General features: G+C 36.9%; 2 protein-coding genes across 4 annotated transcripts in view; one reads left to right on the forward strand and one right to left on the reverse strand.

The window, feature by feature from the left end:
* Positions 1-20,206, forward strand: part of SLK (STE20 like kinase) — a 62,163-nt gene extending 41,957 nt beyond the window's left edge. The window contains exons 13-19 of one of the 2 annotated variants that reach the window (XM_003825547.5): positions 1,784-1,876; positions 9,135-9,264; positions 9,756-9,880; positions 10,701-10,889; positions 11,455-11,580; positions 12,587-12,700; positions 16,536-20,206. In XM_003825547.5, coding sequence (XP_003825595.2) covers positions 1,784-1,876; positions 9,135-9,264; positions 9,756-9,880; positions 10,701-10,889; positions 11,455-11,580; positions 12,587-12,700; positions 16,536-16,682 — 924 coding nt within the window. In that variant the 3' untranslated portion in view covers positions 16,683-20,206. The remainder of the gene's footprint in view (positions 1-1,783; positions 1,877-9,134; positions 9,265-9,755; positions 9,881-10,700; positions 10,890-11,454; positions 11,581-12,586; positions 12,701-16,535) is intronic. The other variant, XM_003825546.5, reaches the window with a different exon arrangement.
* Positions 17,073-23,498, reverse strand: part of COL17A1 (collagen type XVII alpha 1 chain) — a 60,437-nt gene continuing 54,011 nt past the window's right edge. Inside the window, exons 56-57 of one of the 2 annotated variants that reach the window (XM_063607878.1) lie at positions 23,191-23,277; positions 17,073-22,580 (exon numbers count right to left, since the gene is read on the reverse strand). In XM_063607878.1, coding sequence (XP_063463948.1) covers positions 23,222-23,277 — 56 coding nt within the window. In that variant the 3' untranslated portion in view covers positions 17,073-22,580; positions 23,191-23,221. Of the gene's footprint in view, positions 23,278-23,498 lie in introns of both variants that reach the window. The other variant, XM_034931431.3, reaches the window with a different exon arrangement.

Here is a 23,498-nt window from a genome sequence, read left to right on the forward strand (position 1 = left end):
ATAGAATCTGTTTGCAGTATAAAAGATTGTCATTGCTTCAGAAGGAAGATTTACTTATTATATTAGCATCTTTTTTTGTCCCAAATTAAAACTAAAAGAGCTTTACATCTAGGTAATTTTCAGAGATAATTTTATAATTTATTAACGTCTTCAGTATAGGAAGACGATTTGCCTTTTCATGATATAAAAGACACCAGAGACAATGATTGTGATCAATTTTATTAGGGTTGGAACAAACAGAAACCTCAGCCAAACTAATAAATGCATTTTCACTTTTGTTACACATCTCAAATACCCAGATTCATTGACCTTAACATTTAAATTGAGAAGAAAATTGAATGTCATACTGCTGAATCTTAAGGATTTGCTTTAAAAAGGGTAGAGTCAAACATTAATAAATACAGTGATTTTATGATTTCTTTAGATAAAGATGAATGAAATGGTATGTGATTTTATTTGATGTGGCTTCCATTTCTAAAAATCACTATTTTATTACTATTTCTTATGTTTTATGTAGAATTGCTGTATATACTGTGAGGTATGACATTACTGGGGCTACATGTTAATTTTCTCTCAAGTAGTTTTTGAGATATTCTTTATATCAGTTAAATTTAAAAAATTTTACAGATAAATATATGGTTTAATCCTAAATATAAAAGTCTCAGTTATTGTTTTTGTTTGGGGGTAGGAGAGTTTCAGCCACGAACATGTTTGAGATCATGATATGCATATTTTAAATAATTACATTATGTATTTTTTTTCCTTATTGCTAAACTTCTTGCATTTGGGGAGTCTCTTCCTTTTAATGGTGATTTGGTTTCATGAGGGATTACTGATGGGAAATTTTAAATACACGATGTTAAATCAAAATCAGTCTCTTTCACGGACCATCAATAGCATGTGGTGATTTGGAATCTGGTTTCTTTTGGTGCTTCTACTTGTAAACACATGATTGTTTTTCATAGTTGGATTACAGATCTATTGTTAGATGGAATATACTTCTAGTATTTTGAAATGATTAAAAGAAGGAGCTCTAAAATGTACTTCATTCTGTATTTTATCTGCTATAATAAATCATAGCTTACTAAACTTACTTTTAAGAGTGCTTATATTACCAATTTTTAAGTTGACAGGCTTGGCTTAACTTGTCAGCAAAGGGGAATATTCTAATCCTATTCAAGATCATCAGATACATTCATTTTTACCACACCGTGTATAAAATGGTGTGTTTATGAAAAAACTTAGTATCCATTTATTTCTCCTTTGTGTATTCTAAGACTTGCTTTCCTTTTTTGTTTTTGGCCTCATTAAGTAGATTTTACTTAACATTATTTCTCTAGTATGATCAAGCCAATTATGAAACTTTGCACTTTTATAAATGGCATTAGCTTTCCTTATGTTCAATATTTCCAACTATGTCAATAGATACGTTTATAATTTTATGATCTTTCAACAAGGTCAGTTGAGTTTATCACCTTTAGTTCAGCATCAGTGCTGCAAGTAATTCTTCGCTGGTTGTCTTTGGACCTTTAAGAAAGAGAATGATACATAGGGTTATTAAGCAACTAATTAACCTTTGTGTGGTGTAATGTCCCTTTCTGCACTGAGATTATGCATGTTCTATTCTTTCATTCTTTTTCACCAGACTAACACCTATGCTAATGCATGTTGAAAGGAACTTTTTAACAACTTTAATATTTGACTTGTAGCTTATCTGCTCTCATAAATGCTTGCTGTGGAGAAAGTATTATTTCCCCACCTCCTGCATGCTTATACACTGTAGGTTATAAATGAAGTGGAGAAAGCACCCAAAGAGCTGAGAAAAGAGCTCATGAAACGCAGGAAAGAGGAGCTTGCACAAAGCCAGCATGCTCAGGTAACAGCAGCAGCTTAATGCTACTAAAACCAGAAAGCACCATTTTCTCACAGCTTGATAAACCATGGTTGAAAGGGTAAATTTTAAGTGTTATTATTATATGATGGTGACTTCTCCCCATTCAAAAACTCCTGGAATCTTCTTTATTTAATACTAAATTCCTACTAATGGTGACATTTAAGTTGCTAATATGAAGTTAAGTGGAATGTTTGGAAAGTTGACTCCAGATGAAATAAACAAGTATATGAATGTATAATCCACTGTTATCTGATTTTAATCTTGATGGGAGCTTATAGTTTTAAGTAGTAATGCCAATGTTTGTTAGAAAACTTTTAGGACATAAAAATAGAGGATGGTATATAAGCTTTGTGCTTACAAAAAGTATGCTCATTATAACGCTATTATTTCTATAAAGTGCAGTTAGAAGAAAAATAGCAAATGGTAACTTTAAATGGTAGTTCAAACATGTATTGCTTTTAAGCTTGACAACATAAGCAACTTTAAAACTGGATTTTAAATATTAAGTACCTTGTTTTTCTTTTTGGTTCACAATCCGGCAGTTAAACAAATAGACTATTTTTACCTATATAGAGTTTAAAGCAACCCGATCTAGGTTATGATAAAATTAAGCCTTGTCATAAGATGGGTGAATTCTTTTTTTTTTTTTTTGGTGAATTGGAGTCTCGCTCTGTCTCCAGGCTGGAGTGCAGTGGTGTGATCTCGGCTCACTGCAGCCTCCGCCTCCTGGGTTCAAGCGATTCTCCTGCCTCAGCCTCCCGAGTAGCTGGGACTACAGGCATGCACCACCACGCCCAGCTAATATTTTGTATTTTTAGTAGAGATGGGGTTTCACCATGTTGGTCAGGATGGTCTTGATCTCTTGACCTCGTGATCTGCCCGCCTCAGCCTCCCAAAGTGCTAGGATTACAGGCATGAGCCACCACCACCGGCTTGGTGAATTCTTTACGAAGTGAGATAAATTAGTATTTTTAACAGAATTTTCTAGAATTATCTCACATGACAAGTCTTTCATATGAAGGAAGATGAATCTTCTGATTAAATTTATACTAAGCCTGGAGGCAAGGATAAATGAGCTCAATTTTCCATTACATAAGTCAGTGAAAGGAAGAAGAGATGTGGATCGTGTATTTAATCGATCCTTTGAATTATCTTTTTAATTTGTTGTTTTATGTGATTTAACAAGTGGTTCCCAGACTTGTGGATTTTATAGACCCATAAAAAGAAACATAGAAACAATAAAAACCACTGGGGACCATGACATGGGCTGCCATTAAAAAAAATTTTTTTTAAATTTTGCTAAGTAAAGATATTTTAAAACTGCCATTTACTTGTCACCATCATTTCAAAGGAGAGAATATTTTTAACACCATGAAAAATAAGGAAAATATAATCTTAGAATTTGAAAATTAAATAAAACTAGCTTGTCTGAATAAATTTAGTTTGCTTTTGTTTTTTTCTTGCTATGAGCCATTGAAACATTTTGTCTTGGCCTGGTGTGGGTATTCCTAGTTTAAGGTGGTTAATAGCAAACGCAGCATTTACTATATGTCAGGCATTGTTCTAAATGCTTTATGTGTATGAACTTATTTAATCTGAGTTAATTATCCTTGAGGTAGTCTTATTACCCCCAGTTTACAGTTGAGGGAACTCAAGCACAGGAAGGCTGAGTGACCCTCCCAAGGTCACACACCTGGGTAGTGGTAGAGCCAGGATTCTCATCCAGATAAGTTTGGGTACATGTTTCACACACTGATTCGCTGCACCATGCTGCCTCTCATATTTAAGCTACCTACTTGTGCTGCAACTTAAACTCTCGTCAGCTTGACTCAGTGGTTCTTGGCCATGTCTTGTTACCAAGTGAAGAGGAAGTCCTTGCTGGCCACACATGTACTTTTGGTTAATTTGGATTTCAAACCAGATTAGAATAATATGGTTTTTGCCTTATAAAGGAATATAGATTTTTATTAATTCCAGAAGGCCATGTATCAAATTCTAAAGTCAAAACTGAGAATTAATGTTGAATGAATTAGGTAATACTATGTTTTAATAAGACTTTGTTGGTGATTTTTCATATAATTTTGGTAACAGGCCAGTATTTTCTGAGTAGAGCTGAAAGTAATCATAAATTCCTTCAGTAAATCTAATGAGGAATTTAGTAATCTAACAAATATTAAAAGTATTTCTATCTACTGCTTTAAGCGAAGGTACAAAAGCTTTATAACTTTACAGTCTATTTCAAACTTTTTTTGAGAATTCATAAGTAATGGTCATACAGTCATGGAGCTAGAACATATTTGATCATTTAAGTCCAGTGGTTTTCAAACTATACTAACAGGAACTTTTGACTTTGAAAGAAGCAACTATGGGAGTCCCTAAGACGGCAAGAACTCTGGGCTGTGAGCCCCTGCTTCTGCTTCAACTCAAGCAACACCACTTTTGCTGTGGTTTATAAACTGGGATTTTTGGGGGTGAATTTTAAAAAAGGGGGTTCTACTAGCTTAAAAAACAACAGCAACACACTAGAGTTTGGAAACCACTGATCTAGTTCAAATCCTTCATTTTACAGATGAGAAAGAGGTCCGTCTGTTAAGTGACTTGTTCCAGGCCTCAAGAAACTCAACATTTGTATAATTATTCTTTTCGTTTACAAAAAGTCATTCAGATATATTCTCACCTGGGAGGTGCATTCTATTCTGATCCACAGGGTGTTGCTCAGATCATGATTCAGTCTTTTCAGTTGTCATCTTGTGCAGTCTTCAACGCCCAAATGCAGGACGTAAGTCCCACGTGCCTGTGGGAGGATGGCTTCTCCTGTTTTACCTGCCTTTTCACATGTGCCTTTTCATTGTTGGCTTCATCTGCCAAAATCTAGATGATTGATACATGATAATGTTTGTAATGACAATAATAGTGATAACCTGACTTTAGACTTCAGTATTCTTCAGAGTTTTCACATTTGGTTCTCATTGCCACCACCCTAATATAGGGATGGAGTCATATAACCATTTTACAGATGAAGAAATTGAGGCACGGAAGACTGTGATCTGCCTTAAGTCACATAAGAGATTAACGGTAGAGCTGGAACTAGAGCACTTTTAACACGGTGTTCTGTCTACCCCGCCACAAATTCTAATTTGGGATTTTCATGTTTTTCAAGAAAATAAAATACCCTCTCAATAATATAAGCTTTGCACATGTGAGAAATTGAATGCTGTGATTAGATTTTTATTTTCGTGTGAAGTGACATTTTGATTGCATATATGTTTATGTAGATGTTTTAATTATGGATATGGTCAGAAAAGCCATGTTAAAAGTAGTGATTTTCATTCCGTTTAACTCTATTTTCCATTTATTCAAGTAGTCAATAATGAATAGTGAGTTTCTATTCTCCTTATTGTAGTTTTAAGTTAAGTTGGAAATTCCAAGCTGTATTCTTTCTTGCAGTTTCTATAGGGAAATAACTAGCTCATTTAACACTGTAATTTTTGTTTGTGACGTTTGATATATACAACAGGAGTAGATAGAATACAGCTTGATTTCAACCCCTCCTTTTTCCTCTCCTGAAATTAGACTTGTTTTTTATTATTGGCAGCTGTTTGACTTTTTACTGTTTTCTAAGAGAGTAAGTAAAACATTGATTTTTAAAAGGAGAGGGAGAAATTATGAATTACGATCACTTTTCTGATCATTACCATTTTTAGCCTTTGTTTTCATTTAAAATGATCAAATTCTATACAAATAGCCCAATATATCATAACCCTTTCTTACAGTTTTCTAGACCCCAAAGTTATATTTTTAATGTTTATAGTTATCTGATTAATATGATAAAATTGTTTATCCACATTTAAACTTGTACTTTTAAAGGGCACTCATTTTACAATTTATGTGTTTACTTTAAAAAATGATTTTTGGCCTTAATAATTTGGGTTCTTTTGTTGTTGTCTTTTATTTGTTAATCCAAGTGATTAAGTTCATCTTTTTTTTTTTTTTGAGGTGTGTTTGTGTAATCTATTTGAAATGTGAGTGCTCTTTTCGTACCTGAAAGTAATTTCTAATTGTAAATTCCATGTGAATGTTATTGTATTTGGCTTTTGAATTTAGGGAATTTAGTGAATGTGTAATAACATTAACATTTTGTTTGTTTTGAGGTAATGAAATATATTGATTAGTGTGTAAGGGACCTTTTCAGATAATTTTTAGCTTTAATATAAAAAATCCTTTATACAGTGTCCGACTACATAGTCATCCAGATTCTGCTTAATTTTTCAAGTCTACAGCTCTGTAAGGCAGCTGGGTTCTTTGCTAACTGTAATTGTTAGGACTTGTATACACTGGACTTATATCTGCCTATCTTCACTTTTACCTGTTGATCCCTATCTTACTTCTGGAGCCACACAGTGCTAGTTCTGCCTGCTTCAGTATATAGACAGTCATAGCTCTTCTTTACCCTTTATGAGTTAGCTGCTTTAAGGAACGCTTCGCTAGTTCTTTCAGGCAGTCATTGTGAGGCATGGTTTCTGAACCCTTTATTCCCAGCTTTGAGTTTTCTGTGGTTTACTTTTGAACTTTTAAAAATGTGATACTAAGGGAAGGGACCCACTACTCTTTATGTGGACTGAGACCAAGACTGTTGATACTTGGGACCAATTGAGTGGAAGCTCCTTGAAGGCAGAACTCTCTTTCATTAATTTTAGTAACCTTCTAAGTAGTATAGTGCCCACCATTTACTAAGTGCTTAATAAAGGTTTTCTTTGAATTGAACTCTTACTGTGTTTAATTTAGACATAAATACAGTAATATGAACAAAAATTGCATAGATGAGAAATTACATTTACTGTTTTAGTGGCACTGGCTTATATTTACCTTTTTTATTTTCCCATAAGTATTTATTCACCCCATCCTTTACTTTTGTGTTTGATTTTTTTGTGCCTAAATGTAAGATTTATATTTGTGCTAGTTAATTTAGACCCATTGTTTCTGTCTACACAGATTTTTTTTTAATCCTGTATGTAAACCAATGATAAAAATGTTGAACAAAAGAAAACCCTTTCATATTTTTGCAGGTTATGTTGTTTATTGAACAAGTTTGTATATAGAAATTTTACAGTTGAGGCTGGGCGCGGTGGCTCACGCTTGTAATCCCAGCACTTTGGGAGGCCGAGGTGGGCGAATCACAAGGTCAGGAGATCAAGACCATCCTGGCTACCACGGTGAAACCCCGTCTCTACTAGAAAATACAAAAAATTAGCCAGGCGTGGTGGCGGGCGCCTGTAGTCCCGGCTACTCAGGAGGCTGAGGCAGGAGAATGGCATGAACCCGGGAGGCGGAGCTTGCAGTGAGCCGAGACCGCGCCACTGCATTCCAGCCTGGGCGACAGAGCAAGACTTTGTTTAAAAAAAAAAAAAAGAAAAATTTTACAATTGAAATTAGAGAAACAGTTTAATTTTGTTACAAATAGTAGGAAAAAGAAAAGCTTGAACAACTTTGTTATAACTACTTAAAAGATAGGCTTGGAGATTTTGCATCTCTTAATTAAAACTCAGAAGCCCTTATATTCTAGATAGTTGAATTTAAATATTCATTGAAAATTTTTTCAATGATAATTTTCTTAATGATAAAGTTTTACAGGTGACTGTAGCCAAGTTGGTAATTGCATTTTATAGAGGCATTCATTAGTCTTTTCTTTCTCTACTATATATGTATTTATGCTAAAATGCAAATGATGATGCAGATGAAACAGCAGCATTTACAACACCAAATTAGTTCACTCTCTGACATGAACTGTGTCACCTCCAGAGATTCAGGATGGTAGCAAGCCAACCATCCTGAGGAGTGGAGTGAGACTCTGTGTGCATTTGAGGAGCTGCCTGGCAGTGATCCAGACCTCATCAGACTCTGAGGCCTCAAGAATAGTTCCAAAATGCATCTTAGGTTTTGATGTTCTCGAGGATGTGCAAGAGGGGGGATTACAAGTGAAATTCTGCTTCAATTTTAAATTCTAAATCCACACAAAAATTGATTGAATAGTCCGTGAGCCAATCACCGCCTGCTGTAACTGCCAAGAGAGGGATGGACAGATCCAAATTTACATTTCTTTAATTTGGATGCTGTTCCTTTTCTTCTGTAAATGTATGATTCTAGCAGAAAGACCATAAGTCACTTTAACATTTCCTTTTTTTGCACAATAATTGAAGGATGTTTTTCTAAAGCAGAAATTTGGCATTCGGGTAGATAGTATGTACTCAATAAATATTTGTTGAATGAATTAGTGAATCCGAAACATGTTTATAGAATTCTGTGATTATACAAATTTTCTTGATAGATTTATAGTATGTAACTCACTTTCCTATCCCCAGTTTGCATTTCTCTAGCAATGCATTCTCATTAATTTCTCAAACTATTGTTCTTCTTTTTAGGCACATGCTGTAGATACAGAAACTATCTTCTTCTGTTAGGATAGCCATGATATTTCTTCCTAAAATTCTTCCTCTTTAGTTCCCCAAATTCTGATATCTGTTTTACCTATTAGCTCTTAATTGCCTTTTTTCCTAGAGGGCCTTTCTTTTTTATTTTGAGATGGAGTCTCACTCTGTCACCCAGGTTGGAATGCAGTGGCATGATCTCAGCTCACTGCCACCTCCACCTTCTAGATTCAAGCAATTCTCCTGCCTCAGCCTCCCTAGTAGCTGGGATTACAGGCACCCACTACCACATCTGGCTAATTTTTGTATATTTAGTAGAGATGGGGTTTCACCATGTTGGCCAGGCTGGTCTCGAACTCTCCTGACCTCAAGAGAACCACCTGTGTTGGCCTTCCAGAGTGCTGGGATTACAGGCATGAGCCACCACACCCGACACTTAAAGGGCATTTCTTATTTATCCTTGTTTTAGTCACACCATAGTGGAATGAGTAATCAGTTTTAGAAGCTGCAAATTTACCATTCTCTCAAAGATGCTAGTGTAATAGGGCACTTTAATTATGAGTGGGCTATATGCTTATTCTCTGTGTATCCTTCTTAATGAGTTGAGAATATTATGTATTCTAATGCTTTTTTCTTAGACTGAATTGGGTGACTAAATACATTTGTACTATATAATTTTAGTGATTTTAAAATCCAGCTAACTTTGCAAACTTGGTTTGGAAATCTTGTTAACCACTAATATATACAGCCATATAGATAAATGGATGTTTAGTTCATTAGATACTTATTAACTGACAATTAACTGTTTTTAATAGGAACAAGAGTTTGTTCAGAAACAACAGCAAGAATTAGATGGCTCTCTGAAAAAGATCATCCAGCAGCAGAAGGCAGAGTTAGCTAATATTGAGAGAGAGTGCCTGAATAACAAGCAACAGCTCATGAGAGGTAATTTTTTTAAAATTAAGAAATACTGCAAAATGTAGAATTCCTTATGACAGTAGAAGTGAACGTAAACATATAACCCTTAAAATTTCTTCTTGCCCTGATGATGCTGGAAATATATCTGAATAATTTTGTGTACTCATTATGCCTTATAGTTGTTAGTATACCTAATGGTCGTGTGTTAGAATGGGATTTAAAGTACTTATCTTCCCTAACAAATTAGCTTAGATTTTTTTTCTTTCTTATTAAGATGATTGAATAGGATTTTGGTGTTCGGAGTAGGACATTCTCTGTTTATACGACATTAGGACAGACTGGAAAGAGGTAATAGATATTGCCTTACATTGGTTACAATTGCACTTACAGCTCAGAATGTCAATATGTGTGTACGAGTTAGTGTATTTAGAATACTTCTATGTAAATATTAAAATGAAGAGCAAAGTACATTAGTAAAAAAAGAGCAAAGTGACATTTTGAAAACTGCTGTCTTCTAGCTCGAGAAGCTGCAATTTGGGAGCTCGAAGAACGACACTTACAAGAAAAACACCAGCTGCTCAAACAGCAGCTTAAAGATCAGTATTTCATGCAAAGACATCAGCTACTTAAGCGCCACGAGAAGGTTAATGAAAGGAAAATTTCTTCATTTTTTTGTTCGTTTTAAAGTTTGCAAAGCTATTTAGTTTTGAAACTTAAGTTTCTTAGATAATGAATTTTAGATTTCCTTTCTGTCTTTTATCCTACAATTTCTTGGATGAAGTTTGGAGTAATTAATTGTATCTTGATCATGATTGCAAACTTCTTTTCTACAAATTATAAGGAAAGTAATTACAATGCTTAAAGACGTTTTACACCTTGTAATCTTCATCTCGGCTCTCAAAGGTAGCTATTTTGGCTCTATTTATGGTTCAAGTATCTTAAAGTATGGACTCCTTGTACTTATTAAGAGTTGCAGTATAAAACTCTCATCACTAATAACTTTCTTTTCTTTTTATTCTTTTGAGACAGAGTCTCGCTCTGTCACCTGGGCTGGAGTGCAGTGGCACTCAGTCATAGCTCACTTAACCTCGAACTCCTGGGTTCAAGGGATCCTCCTACCTCAGCCTCCCAAGTACATTCATGCACCACCACACCCTGCTAATTAAAAAAAAAAATTTGTGTGTGGAGACAGGGTCTCACTATGTTTCACAGGCTGGTCTCAAACTCCTAGGCTCAAGTGATCCTCCTATGTCAGCCTCCCAAAGTGCTGGGATTACAGGTGTCAGCCACCAGACCTAGCCTAACTTCTTACAAGTTATTTTGTGCCTAGTATTTTGCTGGTCACTGCAACAAGGGAGAGGGTAATTATAGGAAACAACAATAACAAAATGACATATTTGAATATGCATGTGGGTACTGACTATTGTTTCTGCGTCACTGGATTCTATTTAAAACTTTCATAGGAAACAGAGCAAATGCAGCGTTACAATCAAAGACTTATTGAGGAATTGAAAAACAGACAGACTCAAGAAAGAGCAAGACTGCCCAAGATCCAGCGCAGTGAAGCCAAGACTCGAATGGCCATGTTTAAGAAAAGTTTGAGAATTAACTCAACAGCCACACCAGATCAGGACCGTGATAAAATTAAACAGGTAAATATGCAAGTTAGTCTCTCCTCTTTTAGGTTTAAAATTTTTGAATGACCATTAGAAGTTCTACAAAATTCCTTTCTTTCTAAACAATTAGAGCCACCTTAGGCTTGTTGATGTTCACTTTAATTCTGTGGGCTGGGACTATAGATACATGGCATATACCAATTAGTCTTCCCCAGGATGGTAGTCACAGAGAGCAAAGCCCTTCCTCCTATACCCCATACCAGCTCCTGAGCTAGACTGGTCCTAAGACCAGCCCTGGGAATGAGATGACTTGGACAACTTTTCAAGTCAAGATATGTGGCCTCACTGTGATACTTCTGTAGTCATGGTCACACACACAAATTAACTCAGATCACTAAGCAGATAGGAGGATCAGGGTTTTAATCAGAAGTTCCTGCTCTTCTCTGAAGCTGTGATGTGGACTCCAGGTTTGAGTCTCAGCATATTATTACTTGTAGCTTCAGTTTATTGTGCCTTGTTTTGTTAAATTCCTTTATATCTTCAGAATATATAGAAATCACATGCTTCTGAACTATAGTTTATCTTTTTTTCTTATTTATAGTTTGCTGCACAAGAAGAAAAGAGGCAGAAAAATGAGAGAATGGCTCAGCATCAGAAACATGAGAATCAAATGCGAGATCTTCAGTTGCAGTGTGAAGCCAATGTCCGCGAACTGCATCAGCTGCAGGTCAGATACAGAAGCCTGACAGCAAAGCCCATAGGATGCAGCAGCACAAGTGGCTGCTTTTGAGAGAACAGTAGCTAGCCAAAGTCAACTGCATCATACACGAACATGCTGGGTTTGAGAGGTTCTGTTTTTTGTACAGATCCAAATGAAGATCAGTTTGGTATCATAGGCACTTGTGTAGATTATATATAACCATGATTAATGTAAACATAAAGCTAAATTGTAACCTACGAAATTGAGTCTTTCAAAAGCAGTATTGAGTATGGTTTTTAGTATATTTTGCAAGACGATGTGGAGAGTTTCAAAATGATGTAGACAATTTTGTTGTCATATTCTGAATTTTTTGTCAGATTCTAAATTTAAAATTTCTTTTCCATTTAGAGGGAAATAGTTTATTTTCTTCTAGGTTTTTGAAATAAGTGATAAGTTAAATATATGGGAATTTTTCTCCTAGGAAATTTAATGGTTATTCGAGAGAGGGCTGATTTAGGACCTTACATAGAATGTACAGCCCATCTAAAATGTTTAAGATTTCAGAGTAGTGTATAAATGTGGGTATCTATATATTTGCTTAATTTACTATAGTAGAACAGATCCTAATAGATTGGCCTAATGGGCCAATAGATCTTTTACAGGAATAGATCTATTAGGCCAACCCTTTAGTACCAGATCCCACATTCTGTACTCACGGGTAAAATGTATGCAGGCTGCCTTCTGAAGTGTCAGTTTTATGAGCAAATCTTCTTAGAAAGGAAAAACAAAAGCTCAAGCTAGTTCTTTTTAAGTTCTTTTTATATGGTATGTAATAGTTCTAGCTTCTAAACTTGTAAAAATGAAGCTATGATTCATTTCCTAATTCATGGCCCTTGGTTTTTATAGAGGAAAACTTGAATCTCAGTAATAGCATGATATTTGATGAGTAATTTATTATTATGGAAGATAATTGTATTTGTGAAAAATTGCTTAGTTGATCTGAAATTTTTTTAAATCCCAACTTTATTTTCAGAATGAAAAATGCCACTTGTTGGTTGAGCATGAGACTCAGAAACTGAAGGAGTTAGATGAGGAACATAGCCAAGAATTAAAGGAGTGGAGAGAGAAATTGAGACCTAGGAAAAAGGTAATTTTAAAAGCTTTAATTAAAATGATATGTGTGTACTCGTCCGTCTACCCAGCTATTGGCTCTTTACCTACTGTGTGTCAGGTACAGTGTCAGGGGCAGGAAACATAGAGATGAAAAGACAAAGTTTTTGTCCCCAGAAGTTTTGGAATCTAGTGACAAGCAGTTAGGAATTGGTAGGGTCATTGCTCTGAAGGAGGTGAGTACAGGATACAAGGGAAAGGAACAGATTTTGTAAGCAGAGGAGGAGGAGAGCTTAAATCTGCCTGGGTAAGTCAGGGAGGGTCTTCAAGAGGAGATGCCTTGCAAGCCAAGTGAGTGTTGAAGGGTGAGTAAGAACTTGCTAAGCGGATGGGCTGATTGGAGTGGAATGGGATGATTTGAGTAGAGAGAAGAGAATGAGTGAAAAGGAAGCGTACAGAGAATTGTAGATCGTTCTCTGACACTGGAGTATAAGAGGGGGTGTGTGCCAGTGTGTAGTCATTAGGGAGGAAGAAAAGGAAGGAAGGAAGGAAGCGATGACAGCTGAGTCTGAACAGGTCAACTGGAGCCATATTAAAAGGCCCTGGTATTCTACGTAAACTTGAAATCTGGTAAAATAGGGATGGTATCTTCTCTGTCTCACCCCTTTCCCTTGTTTGTGCTTGACACCCTATTCACCTGGTCTTACTGGCTAACCATTTCACCTGAGTTTTTGCTATCACTATATGATCTCTGACCCTTTGCTACTCAAACTTAAACCTTTGTTTTGGGGGGGGCTTCCTGCCTACTATACATTTCCACCATTCCTTTCTTCCATCCATCCAATCAATCAAGGAAATATGTATTTAGCTATGTGCCAAAGGAAGTGAAATGACTAAATGAGTTCATAGTGTGGCTTTTTGTTTGTTTGTTTAGACAGAGTCTCACTCTGTCGCCCAGGCTGGAGTGCAATGGCGCGATCTCGGCTCACTGCAACCTCCGCCTCCTGGGTTCAAGCAATTCCTCTGCCTCAGCCCCCCAGGTAGCTGGGATTACAGGCATCCACCACCACACCTGGCTAATTTTTGTATTTTCAGTAGAGACGGGGCTTCGCCATGTTGGCCAGGCTGGTCTCAAACTCCTAACCTTAGGTGATCCACCCGCTTGGGCCTCTCGAAGTGCTGGGATTATAGGCGTGAGCCACCATGCCCGGCCCATAGTGTGGCTTTTTAATTTAAATTTTTATTGTTAAACTTTTTGAATAGGTAATGCATTCATGTAGTTTAGAATTCAAAAGGTACAGAATTGTAAACGGTGTAAAATCTCCTTTACCTACTTGCAGCCTAGCATCTGCTTCAAACACCCTAGTTGAACTAGTTGACAGTGGTCACAAGTGAGTTGCTAATAATCAAATCCTATGGCCTTATCTAACTGTTCTCCTTAAAAGTCTTGTTTCTTAAAATTCTCCTCTCACCTGGCTTTTGTGACACAGCTCTGCTCATTCTCTGTGTTCTTTATCCCCTTTTGTCTCCTGAAATGTAGACATTTCTCAGTTTTGCCCCTTTAGTAAAGAACAGTCTTTACCTTGATGATTTTATCGCTAGTCATGGCTTCAACTGTTGCAGATAGACAACTCCAAAACTTAAATGGTAGCAGTTGTATAGAGCATGAATTGTAAAGTCATACAGGTGTGTGTTCAGATCTCAGTAGTGACACTTACTGATTTTCTCACTTACCATTTCTAGGCCTAGTTTTCCTAATTTGTAAAATGAGAGTGATACTACCTATTTGGTGTTGTTTATATAGCAGTTATCTAGTACCTGAGCTATAGTAATGGTTCAGTGAATGGTTGCTATTGCTATTATTGTTTCTTGTTTTTATTATCAGTTTGGTCAGTAAGCGCCCATTTTCCATCTGGGTGTTATGCTCCTCCTCATTTCACCTAGGCCTTGTGACCTTTTTTGGTCACTGTATCTCAGTAGCACCTATACTGAACCCCAAACATACTGTATCTGCTCTCCTTTCTTTGTTTTTCTTTGTAACAATTCATCACCACCAGACACATTTGTTTATTGTCCCCTCTTGCGAGTGAGAATATAAACTCCTTAAAAGCACGCCATGATCACTTCATTTATTGATATGTACCCAGTTTCTAGAACAGTTCCTGGCACTTTGTACAGATGACTACATACCTGTTCAGTGTTGACTAAAGAGTATAAACTCAGTAGAGAGAAAACCAAACTCAGCATCCTTTTCCTTCATCTCCATCTCACCTTTCCCCACTCACTGCAGGCCCACTCACTGCCAGATGTTCCTTCATCTCCATCTCACCTTTCCACGCTTACTGCAGGCCACTCACCATCAGATGTTCTTTTCTGCATTCCTGTTCTCTTAACTGACATCTACGCTAGAAACCAGAATTATTTTTCATTTCTGTCACACCCTACATTCAATCAGGCGTCAATTAATTTGGACTCTTTTTCATAATGTGTCTCCTTTCTTTCTCACTGCTATCCTGGTGCTTGTTTAAATTGTTCAGGAATTTCCTAATGGGCCTTCTAGTTTCTAGTTCCCTTTCCTTTCTTCCCACTCGCCTGCCATCACCGGAGGATTTATTCTCAAGGACATCTCTTGACACTGTCATACTGATGTTGAGAAATCTTCAGTTCCATCAGAGTAAAATGTAAATTAATGCCTCAGTTTGACTGTGAAGCCTTCATAGTGCCACACCTGAGTCACAGTCACCCTTTCTAGCTTCCTCTCCCACTAGCCACTTTGTTCCCAGTCCAGGTTCCAGCCTTGGGTATAATGGCCACTCCTCATACCAGCTCCTCGGCTTCCTGCCTTTGTGCTGTGTTTCGGCTCTGTTTCTGGCATGCCTTCCCTATGCTCCCTATCAAATTCTTATCTTTCCTTCAGCACTAAGCTCATGTTTCACCTCTTTTGAGAACCCCTCCTATATCCTTCCTTCTTTTCCTGTGCTTTGTACCTCTACAGCACCACTTATCCCTGAATCACTTCTCCACAAAGTCATTGATACCTGTAACAAAATGCCATAAACTGGAGGCTGGGGAGTCTGAGACCAGGGTGCCAACACGGTCACGCTTTGGTGAGGGCCCTCATTTGGGTTACAGACTGCCGACTTCTCACCGTGTCCTCACAGGGCGGAATAACAACTCTCTTTAGCCCCTCATGAAGGCACTCATCCCATTTGGAGGGCTCCACCTCATGACCTCATCCCTTCTCAGAGGTCCCACCTTCTATGCATAGTACCCGCACATTAGGGATTAGGTTTTTATATGGATTTGGGGGGCACAGACATTCACATCACAATGGTGCCTCTTACATTTCTCAAGCACTTATTTTTGCTCTGTATTATGGGGATAAAAATGATTCTGATTTAGGTTGTACCTTTAAACAGCTTATATTATAGTCTAGTGTGAAAGAAAATACAGGCGCATCGTAACTAAAATAACAAGTAGGCAGGGGTAAGTGCCATGTGGGAGAAATACATAATAGTTAATAATAGGTACCATATATTAGAGTGCGTAGTATGTGTAAGTACATCATTATCACATTTATACTTCACATAGCAAATTATCCCTATTTTTACAGCAGAGGAATTGAGGAATTAAATGGTTCTCTAATATAGGGAAGTTAAGTAATGGACCCAAATTGTCCATTTATGTGGCTGAGCTGGACTTGCACATAGGGCTGTACAAAGCTTATGATCTTAAAAAATTGAGCAGGCGTGTCTTCTTGAGGATTATATACAAAGAAAGTGTTTTGGACAAGTAGTTTTATCTTGGCTGTCAGCATAAATTCTATATATAATACCAGCACATAACAATTTCTTTTTCCCTTTCTTTTTAAGACACTGGAAGAAGAGTTTGCCAGGAAACTACAGGAACAGGAAGTATTCTTTAAAATGACTGGGGAGTCTGAATGCCTTAACCCATCAACACAGAGCCGGATTTCCAAATTTTATCCTATTCCCAGCTTGCATTCCACCGGATCATAACAAAGGGAAGCATTCTGTGCGTGGGTTTGGCTCTTTCAGTATGTCATTCTGTTCTCATCTTCTGCCACAGTCTGTCAGATAGCTCATGAAGACAATCACCTGCCTCACCTTCTAGGTGTTTTCCTTTTTTGTTTTTTTTGTTTTGTTTTGTTTTGTTTTGTTTTTAAGCAAAGATGAAGGGAAAACGAACTAAGACAGATGCTAGGCCATGTTGGCAAAGTAGCATCTTGGTGACTAAGGTGACTTTGTATATTCATCTTAAAAATTATGTTCTTTAGACACTGCTACCTGAAAACTGTTGGAGAAATAATGTTTAAAGTTATTTAAGAAAAACTGTTACATCACTAAGTATTAATAAATTCTTCTTACCTGACGTAACTTCTCGATGCCTAAATTCTGTAGTTGAAGCTCTGCTGCAGAGAGTTGGGATAATTTTCTTTTGGTGGATCAGCTCTCATAAAAAAGCTATGATTTGCTCAAATATGCTGTTGACTCAGTAAATGAATATATTTTTTCTTTAAATAGGAACAACCTCTTTTAAAAGAGAAAAATTATTTCAGTGATTTGTCAAAACGAATTACCTCTTTAGGCATGAGCTAATAATTGAGGGTGCTAATTTTCTTAAGATAGTGCCTAAAACACTAAATTTCAGTCAAGTCGTAAGTAGGATTTTCTTTTTGATCAACAGGGACAAAAACATCTTTAGAATTAAAAACATGGTTGTTTTGGAATTTTTGCTTCTCTTACCGTTTGATAGAAATTTTCATCCTAAAATACATGTACAAAGTTTGGAAAAGATGAAAAAAAGAGGTAGCTTTTAGATTGCAAATTGGAAATGTAAAACTCATGAAATTTAAGCAGTATAGGTTTAGCTATCTGTGTTTATTTTCTAAAATAATACCTGAGCTGGTTAAATGATTTCTCTCCATCTTAGCTAATTCTGTTTAAAACTCTGTCAGAGGCCTGCAGGCTGTGAGTTATATTTATAAATATATCTTCAGAAATTAATCTTAAAAGAGGCATTTGTTCAGAATACTTTTTTAAAAGTTTAAATTAAATATTTAGGCACGTCAGAAATTACTTTTCCTTATTTTGAAATGAGGCTACTTATGTCTTGGTTTTATTTTGTTCCATGTTTAAATCATTCACTTTGATTTGAGTGGGACAAGCCTGAAGCCTTTATCATGTGGTTGCTGGTGTGTGTAATTATTAATGAAATGTTCACTCCTAGTCCCTTATGAGGCTTAGAATTTCAACCACGTGTCAGGTCAGACAGTATTATAAACTGTACTTTGCTGTCTGAGACAGCACATTTGTGAATGATGCTTGCTGCCTGCCATTTTCAACCTATTCTCTCTTAAGAGTGCTAGGTACCAAATTGTGAAAGTTTGTTTTCAGTTATATTACTTTTGAGGCTGGTGAAAAATTTAAATGTAACTTTGTGGGAACACTGATTCATATTTAGAAAATGTAAATGTCTGTAGCACTTTCTTGCAGTTAATTTGAAAACTTTGGATGCTGAACCTTGTTTGTCAGTGATTTAGATGATTTAAAAATGCATGTGTGATTTGAATTTTATAATTGTTTTGACAAGCATAATTTACTTGGACAACTTCATAGGTAGCCTTAACTTCTGGCCAAGTTTGTTTTTTATATAAATATATATACATATATACATATTATGTATGGTTGTAAATTCATACACTTATCACATGAATGTGTTACTGTATACAAAACTCTTAATGCTTTATTCTCAAATGCTGGGTTGAAAAATGTTTTGAAAGCCTTTTAAAATATATATCTTTATAAAGTAATATTCAGGATGATGATAAAAATTGTTTATATTGTTATGATAAAAATGACAGTATAATGTTGCCCAGTGTATTTAATGATTTATTTGAAGAGGGATTGGGAAGGAACGTCTTCATACCACTTTCTCCTTTGAAATTTTCAGTTTATTGACTTTTAAAAAATGAATACCTCAGGCAGTAGACATTTTTTTTCTAGTATCATTTAATTGATACCCTGTGTGCTAAATAGTGTGTGGTGCCTGATTAATTTGGTCTGAATATTTGATTCTTTCTGTTCCTTTCAACTTGACATTCAGATTATTGACTCAAGGAGAGAGGCTCAGAGTGGAATGGTTGGCGCTGTGGGTAAGGTTGGATCTCCCTTAAAACTGCCTTTTGGATTCAGTGTTTGTGCTTGAGTTCGCTTTCAAATATGACCATAATCGTGTGGGTGCAAGACTGTACAGTGATACATATGTAGAGGTAAAGCATTCATTTTAATACTTAAAGTTATATAAATCTTTTCAAAAAGTGTTTTGTTATAAAATACGCTGTTTGTACCCATACCAGCCCACCTCTTCTGAGGCCCTGTATTCAAATAGATGATAGTGATCTATCTTTCCTGCATGAAGTGTAGGTGGCGAGTGGGCGAGGGGCGCAGACTTCTTTGAAATCAAAGGGTACAGTCAAATCTACTGCTGATTTGGTTGTTTTGTTGCTGTGGCAGAATATGCCATGAAACACATACAGACTTCTCCGAACGTGCACCCTCATCAGCCACCTCCTCCCCTCTTTCCCTGAGTGCTGTGAACACAGCAGACCTGCACACTTCTGCAGATCCAGCTCCTACAGCTTGGGGCACTAGGCTGCCTTTCCTAGTCCTGTCAACAACCATACAGTGCGAATTGCTGAATTAGCTGCTATTCTATGTGGAGTCACATTAAGCTTTTTCTTATCTTTTTCTATGGGGAAGCTATAGGGTGGGTAAGGAAAAAATGTTGAATGCTTTTACTTTGCTGAAAATATTAGAACTCTCTTGTGACAGGATACAGCAAATTATAATTAAACATAAATTACCAGAACCAGAGCTACCTCTAAGTCATACTTCCTCAAGCACAAAGCTCTCAGGCATATGAGACCCACCTTAATGAAGGGTCTCTGATTTCTTGAGCATCAGCGAGTTTCAGAAGTGACTATTTTTTTGTACTCTTCTAGTTTCCTTGTAACTATACACTTTTTCCCATTCCACACTGTGCTTAAATGACAAAGACTCTTCTGAGAAGCCAAATTCTGTCCAGGTATTAACTAGAGATATTGTTGATTAAAGAAAATCTAGAACTGAAGTGAAAGAAGAGAGTTCCAGTTCTAATAGTCTTTTGATTAACAATTCTTTTCTGAGAAATGATTTTTATAAGAAATGGGGTGATTCTTTAAATGCTTTTCTTAAGTTGAAGGCACAACAGTTAATGGCTGTATTGTTGCTATTCCGTTGCTGACATGTTTTTGATAAAGCTTTAACATTCCTGCTACTAATTTTGGCGGAGAGTGTTTGCCAGGTTTCAATGTGGGCTGCAGCTTTTTGTGCTCCTTCTCTGGTTTGCAGTGTAATGAGTTCATAAGCTAAATTTTCAGAAAGAATTTTGTTTCAGATTATGCCTCTTATCTACTTGAGAGCAACATGTCTTTTCAATCATGGGATTGACACATGAAAAATAAAGTTATTTCTTAATCAGTTTTGGGAAGCAGTCTTTTGTTGAGAATCTTTGAAACTGGAGTGTCCTGCCTGAGAACACTTTGCAGTTGTTGGTCCTAGTTATATTGTAAAACTTGCAGTCCCCGCAGGTCTTCTGACCCTTCCAGAGTTAGTATTCCTAGCTGTCTGTAGTCCACAGCACACACGCAAACACACACACACACTCAAATGTAGTTTTTAGTGATAACTTGCTGGGGGTTGTCTTTCAGAATGCAAACCCCTCCTTTGGGAGGTGCTTAAAATATTTCTATCAGCCTATGTATGTATGTGTATGTTTTTAATTTCTTTTCCTCTTGGGATGGATGATTTTTCTCACCAAGCATTTCACAAATCATATGACCTCACTTCTGCAAAAATAGTCTCTTCGTCATTGATAACGTTCATGCAAGATTCAGTAGACACTAGGCAGCATCACTCGGCACGTGTCCAGCTGGAGGGAGGCATGGAGTGTCATTTTCTAATCTGGGAGCGTTGTGCACTATTGAGCTCATTCTTGACTTAAAAAAAAAAAAATGAAACAAAAGAGGCTAACATCCATTGCCATCCAGCTGAGGACATAACCTCATATCTGCCCATCCCCTTTCTGAGTTTTGTCCAGAGAAGGTAGTAAGTTTGGACTTGTACCCTATTTTACTTGAGCATAAAACTTGATGAAGACTTTGGGTATCTTAGGTAGATCTAGTAACAAGGAAAAAACTCCTATGTCTTGATTAATCAAGATAAGGATCACTATTAAAGGGGATATAATACTTGAACCCCTAAAGCTACTTTTTTTAAAAGGGTCAAAACATCTTTTTCCCCCCTTTTTTTGGAAGTTACTTTTAATCAGTGTAAAAGCTACAATTAAAAAGTAAAAAATTCAGCCTTTGGGTAAAACTAATGAATTCTTTTGAAAAAAAATTATTTAAAAGGCACAATTCCTTTATTATACACAATAGTTTTCCTTAGTAAAACTCAAGTTGTTTGAAATCTGGAGGCTGTATGAACTAATTTTTATTTTATTTTTGTTTTATTTTATTTTTTGAGATGGAGTCTTGCCGGCTGGAGTGCAGTGGCACGTTCTCAGCTCACTGCAACCTTCACCTCCCGGGTTCAAGTGATTCTTCAGCCTCAGCCTCCCGAGTAGCTGGGATCACAGGTGCCCGCCACCACGCCGGCTAATTTTTTTGTATTTTTAGTAGAGATGGGGTTTTGCCATGTTGCTCAGGCTGGTCTCGAACTCCTGGGCTTAAGCAATCTGCCCGCCTCGGCCTCCCGAAATTCTGGGATTACAGGCATGAGCCACCGCGCCCAGCCTTATTTTTAAAAAATTCTCATTAATTCATAGCAGGCAATTATCAGGATATAATAAAAGAGGCAAAAAGACCACGTAGAGTGTGTAGTGCTTGACTGGTTGTTTCCGTTAGCGGTTGTTTGATATAGAGGAAACAAGTGGAGTGTTTTTTCTGGGATAATAGGAGATACTCAGCAGAGACCTTATGGAAAATAAAGTCTTTTTAGAAGATTAGTGGTGTAGAAGTAGATGCAATTTAATCCCATTTTTAATTATCCAGCAATTTGAGAGTTACAACTTGTAACAAATTCACAAAGTGGCTAAGTAGAGTCTCTTCTCAATTGGAGTGTCTGATTTTACTGTGCATTTCTTTGGGGCATTTGAGATTTGTACATTTTTCTTTAATAGAAGTTTCTATATTCCATATATTACTTGCCCTACAATCATAATTCCATTGCCCCAGGATAAAGCACTACCTAATTGCAAGTAATCTTCTTGCTCATTTGTTGCATGTTTATTTCAAATAACTTATGCTTGGGGAAAACTTTCATGTGCTTTGTAAAATCCCCAGATTGAGTTCATAGTTGCAGGTATCTAAAGATTTGCCTTTGAAGACCTCAGGGATTGAATGAAATACCAGAAGCTATGCCCCAAAATACAACCACTTTTGTTTTCTTGTGTTTGTAATAAACAGTGTTAGAGTCAGACCCAATTAACCCAGACTATTTTTTAATCTTTCTTTGGTCAGACGAATCACATTAAACATGATATTAAAAAAGAAAAAAAAACTTCTTTAATGGGAAATTTTACAATTGAAATGATGTTTCATCTTATAGACCACAAACAAATGTTTTTAGACATTGAAAAGTGGTTAAAGACCAACTGCGCCCAGTCCCCCCAAGTGCCATTTTCTGAGTGCAGAATGGAGGGTGACGTCTTGAGCTGATGCTGTGTCCCCAGCATCAGGTTTTCTGTTTTCCCTCTTCTCCCTTAATTCCTTCCTTGTCCATTGCCCTCAACCTTCTTTTTCTGTTTGCTCTGGCCTGGTTCAGTATAACATATCCATGAACTCTAGTATGGGCCTATGGACAATCATAGCTACAATCAGACTTTCTAAGCAAATGGGAATGTGATACACATATAACCATTAGAAACCCTGTCATCACCTCCTAGAGGGGAAGTGAATTTCTTAATTTTTTTAGTTGCAAGAGTCACTTCTTAGCCAACTGACTAGAGAATGCAGAATGAACAGGGGAGGAAGGAGCTGATGGCACAGCCTTAGAACAGTAACCAGAACACACCCCCATCAAGTGTCACCTCCAGGAAGGCACCCCACCCCCATCCTCCGTTTTCTGGGCTCATATTTAGGCAAAGCTCTAAGACTCCTGAGCCAACTTTTATGTAACTGGCTTTCCTAGGCTGGGGCTTGAACTAAGTAAAGAAGCCAAGGAGTTCAGATCTAGATAGCAGAGAAGTAAGTCTCATTCTAAAACATTGCAACTACTGTTAGAGTCCACCCCATGAAGCTGTTTCAGATTGTGTATCTTTGACTGAATTCTATAAGTATATATTGTTCAGACTAAAACAAATGTTGCTAGCTAGGTTGGCTGTGCTGTCTCAGTAGGACATTGACAGACTCCAGGTTTCACCCTCTGGAGAGCTTGGACCTAAGTGCCACATGCATTATGAGACCTGGTCCAGGAGCTGTCCTGCCATGGCTAGCTCACGGCTTGACAGCAATACTTCTTCTCCTTCTCCGCCCAGCATAGACTTGGTCACCTGAAAGTTAGAAGATCAGTAGGAAGTTAAAACATATCTTGTGGCCTGTGGGGATCTTGGCTTGGGCAATTATGGCAACCGTGACTACTGCAAAGATGGCTTCAAAGGTGAAATCTTTTGTAAGACTACATTTATTTAACTTGTTTGCCCCCATTTCAACACCAGCTTGGGTCTCCTTTTCCTCCCTGCTTTGACACTCTCCTTTTCTTCCTCACTGTGAA

Source organism: Pan paniscus, chromosome 8 (assembly GCF_029289425.2).
Source record: "Pan paniscus chromosome 8, NHGRI_mPanPan1-v2.0_pri, whole genome shotgun sequence".
NCBI classification, from domain to species: Eukaryota; Metazoa; Chordata; class Mammalia; order Primates; family Hominidae; genus Pan; species Pan paniscus.